The sequence below is a fragment of the Stegostoma tigrinum genome, chromosome 11 (genome assembly GCF_030684315.1).
Source record: "Stegostoma tigrinum isolate sSteTig4 chromosome 11, sSteTig4.hap1, whole genome shotgun sequence".
In the NCBI taxonomy this organism is placed as follows: Eukaryota; Metazoa; Chordata; class Chondrichthyes; order Orectolobiformes; family Stegostomatidae; genus Stegostoma; species Stegostoma tigrinum.
Genome location: NC_081364.1, coordinates 60218986 through 60224985, shown reverse-complemented (window position 1 = coordinate 60224985; position 6000 = coordinate 60218986). Strand labels below are relative to the sequence as shown.

The 6000-nt window shown below is 43.5% G+C and overlaps 1 protein-coding gene across 1 annotated transcript in view; it reads right to left on the bottom strand.

Annotated features, from left to right (window-relative positions):
* Nucleotides 1-1523: 1523 nt before the first annotated feature.
* Nucleotides 1524-6000, bottom strand: part of LOC125460134 (protein SSUH2 homolog) — a 68033-nt gene continuing 63556 nt past the window's right edge. Inside the window, exon 12 of the mRNA XM_048547252.2 lies at nt 1524-3713. Within this exon, the coding sequence (XP_048403209.1) occupies nt 3576-3713 (138 nt within the window). The 3' untranslated portion in view covers nt 1524-3575. The remainder of the gene's footprint in view (nt 3714-6000) is intronic.

The following is a 6000-nucleotide window of genomic DNA, read 5'->3' as shown; positions in this document are numbered from 1 at the left end:
TGTGGATGCAGGTACAATGTTTAAAAGGTTTGGAGGGATATGGGCCAAGCATAGGGCAGGTGGGACTAGTTTAGTTGGGATGATGGTCAGTATGGACTGGTTGGACCGAAGGGTCTGTTTCCATGCGATATGACTCGAGTATATTTTGAACAAAGGCTTTCAGCGTTTCAACTGTCCTTCGCCAGCACCACCCCACATTCAGCAGTCCCTTTTAGTTGTCATTTTCTATTAAATTTCACATGCGAGCAATTTTTAAGACCCCATGACTAATATTCCACCTGCACCTAATTCTACATGGAGTTGCGCGCCATTGGCAGTGAAGAGATTGGTACAAGAATGGGACAGAAAGTTCACTCCATACTCCTGCCAACCTCCATGATGGGCTATCACAGGAAGGCGAATTCCACTCAGGCTTGGCTGGTCGTTGCTGCACTTCCCATGGAGAAACGGAAGGGGACATGTCATTGCAGTTAGAGTATAATGTAATTTCAAATCTGTTCTTCAGGTATGTGTCTGAGCACTCTTTAGAAGTGAAGGATGTGGTCAGATTGTATTTCACCCACAGCAGAACCACAATATGTTCTATTTGATACAAAATGGAAAAAGCTTCAAAGTCAGCTTAGGTTTGTGTCTTGTTGCAAGCTCTTCATCACATGTGACTGTAAAGGAATGGTGGGGGCTAAAAAAACTTCAGGAATTTTTGGACTCAGCCATAAAGATGCTCTCAAATTATGTCCTCAGTCTCTGAGTATAGAATTCCTACAATGTGGAAGCAGGCCTTTAGGCCCATCAAGCCAATACTGACCCTTTGAACAGCATCCCACCCAGACCCACCCCTGTATTTCCCATGGCCAATCCACCTAGCCTGCGTATCAGTGGACACCGTGGGGCAATTTAGCACGGCCAATCCATCCAACTGGCACATCTTTGGACTGTGGGAGGAAACCGGAGCAAACCCATGCGGACACGGGGAGAATGTGCAAACGCCACACAGACAGTCGCTCGAGGGTGGAGTTGAACACAGATCCCCAGCTCTGTGAGGCAGCAGTGCTAACCACTGAGCCATCTTGCCAGCCTAAATTTTACCTGGAACAAACAGGGTAACTACAGGGTTGCTGAGGTGGGATCAGCCAGCATTTTGCTCCTGCTCACTGCCCACTGAATTATATCACAAGGAATGAAAGGGAGTTGTCAAGTGAACGAAACTAAACAGATTCCTGATGTGTCATTGTAACTACTCCACATTAGGCTTACACATTAAGAGTGGCTTTGGTATGATAGAGGGATAGCGGGGACATATTCCTGTGCTTTAAGTCATCAGTGGGGAGAAAAATAAGCTGGACAGAAACTAACGGAAAGGAGGCACTGGGTTTCCTGAACAGTCATCCAGCATTAAGCTTGTAACTTTACTTTCAATTCCCTTGAGGTTAGCTCAAATACCTAGGAATTGTATTCATTCAGACTGAAGTGGTAGACTTCACTCCGAGACAAAATATCAAGATACAAAAAAGATTACCAATTGGTTTGTTCAGAATATCAAAATTTAATTATTAAACCATATTTTCTTTGAAGTAGCAAATCCAATCCTAAACTATCAGCCAGCAGTTATTTTACATGGAACGTACTCCTTAACCAAATTATTTTGGTCCTCGACGGCATATTAGACAATAGTGTTTTGGATGTTTTAGCAGAGGTTTAAGTCATTCTTTGCTATTTTACCAGATTACCACCAGAAATTTGCCTTTTAATAATTGAGGCATCTGTCCTATTATAAGTACCACTGCTGTTCCTCTTCCTGCAAACTCCTCCCTTGACCTTCGCTGACCTTCCTGAAATTAGATCCAATTACAATCTGTTAAACCCTGCAATGCACAAGGTGCAAGAGTCAAAATTCTTCGGTCTTACCAATTTGGAAAGTCTCCAAAGTTAATCTTCCCAATCAAATTTTCTCTAGATTCTACATATCTTTCTTAACTGTACTAGAATAAAACCTTCCCTTGTAAAAGGATTTAAATTCATCTATCTGAGCAGTTTTAACTTCACATCCCATCTGTGAGAGCGAGAATAGCTCCTATTTAATAAGGTGTCACAGAGCCAAAGGATGCAGATAAATGTTTGCCAATGAATTTAGAACACTTGCACCATTGAGCCAAAAATTAGCAAATGAAAATTAATACTTGTTAGCAAAATTAAAAATATTCCAAGCTCCATGAAAATTGCTTATCTTAATGGAAGATATAGATTTAGCACAGAGACACTTAAATAGATTTGGGAGTAACATTTGAACCATCACATTTAATGTTACAATACAAAGAGGTAAATAAATTGCAGAATGGGACGCACAGAGAATGGATTAGAATTCCACATTGATTATCCCAAAGCACAAAATCAAATGGAATTTCATAGAATAGAATCCTACAGTGGGGAAGCAGGCAATTTGGCTCATTGAGTCCACGCCGACCCTCCAAAGAGCAGCCTACCCCAACCCTGTAACCCTACCTTCCCCATGGCTAATCACCTCACCTGCCCATTCCTGGACACAGCGGGCAATTCAGCATGGCCAATCCAGCCAAGCTGCACATACTTGGTCATCCATTCCATTGGGGTTATACAGTAATAATTCTGTTTGGATTGTCTGTTTGCTTGTCAGTGGTAGGCAAAATTTGACGTTCGTCCACCTCACTGCTCTGAGGGAGGGGAGTGGGAGCTGGGGGTAGAGGAAGGGGGAAAGACCTGTGGATGGCCTTCCTGCCTGAAGGACAATTGTGGCCTCATCCCACCTGGTGTCCAACCAACAGAAGATGCAATGCCATCTAACAAAGGTCATCCTGCAAACCCTAGGCCCAATTAAGGGACCTGGCTTAATAGTGGTGCCAACCTTTAAACGATTTACACCTCTGCTTTCCAAAATCTAACAGAAGGCCCAACATTGGCCACTTAATTCCATTCATGGCAGATGAGTCTCTTATCACCAAAATGAAATGCTAGCCAGCGTTACAGTTAATAGCTGACCAACCTGGTGCAGACAAAATTTCAAACTAACTTAAATATAACCAGATACTCTGCACCGAAGTTTAAGACAATTCGATGCGCTTCTTTCAGCCCAGTGGCTCGATGGTTAGCACTGCTGCCTCACAGCGCCAGGGATCTGGGTTCAATTCCACTGTCTGTGTGGAGTTTGCACATTATCCCTGTGTCTGCATCGGTTTCCTCCGGGTGCTCCAGTTTCCTCCCACAGTCCCAAAGGTGTGCAGGTTAGGTGGATTAGCCATGGGGAAGGCAGGGTGTTGGTGGGTTTGGGTCGGATGCTCTTTGGAGGGTCAGTGTGGGCTTGATGGGCCGAATGGCTTGCTTCCACTCTGTAGGAATTTTATGATTCTCTGTCTCCTTCCTGCATTAAGAATTACTTTAGAATTCACAGGTGCTTCATATATATGTTTGTGCATGTATATATCGACTCATTGATTAATCATCCCATTAATATGTATATTTAACTCTTTCTGGAGATACAAGCTTATAAGAAACAATGAATGAGTTTGCAGTAAATAGAAAAGGGAATTGGCATATAAAACAGTTCACATAATTGCGCAATTCTTGCCAGGATATTCCGGAGCATGAATCTTATTTTCAATGCCGTACACAAAGTAACTGTGCTCCTTTCTTTTCCACTGGAAATGTACTTGGACAACAGGAATGAGTTCAACAGTGTGGCGCTGTTAAAGAAAGGATAAAAAAAATCTGTCAGAGCTACAGTGGGATGGGAATGTGTAACTAAATAGACATGTTTAGTTCAGTGGGTGGTAATAGAATCCGCAATGAAGTGCCTATCGGTATAGTGCAGGCTAATTCAATTGTAGCCATTAAAAGGGTATCGGATTTATACATGAAAGAAAAGAAATTGCAGAGTTATGTAATAAGGGTGGGAGAATGCATAGGACTAACTGAACTGTTCCTGCAAGCATGGACACAAGGAAGCAACTGGCTGCCTCCTGTGCCATAACCATTCTGCAATCCTTTGGAGATTAATTTCAGAGATTAAAGGTCAGACTGAGTCTAAATGAATGGTGAGTGTCACAGTACAGTTACCAGCCTCAGACAGCCCAGGCAGTGGTCTTAAAGAAGGTGACAGTCGCAAAATTGCCCAGCGCTTTCTCAGCGTCCCTGTAACTAAATGCAGAAAGTAGTGCCTGAGGAAAGCACACAGAGCAGTTAGGTAGGAGCAAATTACTGCATGTGCTGGACTCTGTACTGAAAGCAACAAATGCTGGGGACCACAGCAGGGAAGGCAGCACCCATCGAGAGGCAGCAAGCTGATGATTTGAGTCTAGGTGGCTCTGATGAAGAGTCATATCAGTTCGAAACGTGAGCTCGTCCTCTCTCCACAGATGGTGCCTGAGCTGCTGTGATTTCCAGCACGTTTTGTTTTCAGAGCAGTAAGGTCACAGGTTTGATCTCTGCTTGGCTGTATATTCACTGATCTCACAGAGAACGGCAAGAGGGACCCTTCAAGACAGCATTCCTCGTCAGAAGGATGGCATGGGGCACTGAAAGAACAGTGGAGCTTCCTGTTCAAGAACACATTCCAGAGTTTCATGATGGGAAATGTGTGAGAGAGTGTATGTGTTTGACAGAGACAAAGCGAGTGAGTGAGAGAGAGAGAGTGTGTGTGTGTGTGTCTATGGGAGACAGAGTGTGTGTGTATGTTTGGGAGAGAGTGTGCGAGGGAGAAAGTGTGTGTGAGTGAGAGGGAGAGAGAGAGTGTGTGTGTGAGTGTGTGTGTGTGTGTGTGTGTGTGAGAGAGAGAGAGAGAGAGGGAGAGAGGGAGAGAGAGAGAAAGAGTGTATGTGTGTCCTTGTCCCTCTAGATGCTAGAGTTTGTGGGTAGAGAAGGTACTGTCTAAGGAACCTTGGTGAATTGCATTTCAGTGAATATTGAAAGTAAATGAGGTGCCAATTAAGTACGTTGCTTTGTCCTGGATGGTGTCAATCTTATTGAATGTTGTTGGAGTTGCACTCATCCAGACAAGTGGGGAATATCTCATCATACATGGGGCTTTAATTTTTAAAAAAATTCATTGATGGGATGTGGGTGTCACTGGTTACATCAGCACTTATTACTCAGAAGGCAGTTAAGAGTCAACCACATTGCTGTGGGCCTGGAGTCACATGTAGGCCAGATTGGATCAAGCCAGCACATTTCCTACCCGAAAGAAAATTAGTGAACCAGATGGGATTTACCAAAAATTCGCAGCGGTCACATGGCTATCACAGGCTATTTCTTAAATTCCAGACTTTTACTGAGTTCAAATTTTACCATATACTATGGTGGGATTTAAACCGATGTTCACAGAACATTAGCCTGGGGTTCTGGGTTACTAGCCAGGGACATTACCACTATGCCTCCCCCATATTACTTTATTAATAATTTAATTAATTTCATTATTCATTCATTAAATATCAGCAAGGGTATTAATTGTATATTTCATTTTACCTGTTGTTATGATGTAATAAAATCTATTATCTCCAAATAAATGAAAGTAGTTTTGCCAAAGATTTGTGAGCACTCAAGTAGTTTGGTAACAATATTGTCACATGCATAAATAACCGTCGTCTCGTCACACTGTCATAAACTACCAAAGTTCCCCCTATTATCTGTTTCCTGTGTACTGTGTCATTGCTTCAGATGTCACGTCAGTCTTCCTGCGAGGCAACCCAAGGAAAGTGACAGGCCCAGATGGTGTCCCCAGCCGAGCACTCAGATCCTGTGTGGGCCAACTGGTGAAGGTATTCACTGACATCATCAACATCACCCTCCCACAAGCTAAGTCCCCACCAGCTTCAGGAAGATCGCCATCATCCCCGCAGTGAGCCTTAATGACTACCTCCCAGTGGTTCTGACCTCCTCAATAATCATGAAGTGCTTCAACAGACTGACCATAGCGCACGTCAAATCCAGTCTCCCTCCCAGCCTGCCTCGATCCCCTGCAATTTGCTGACCGAT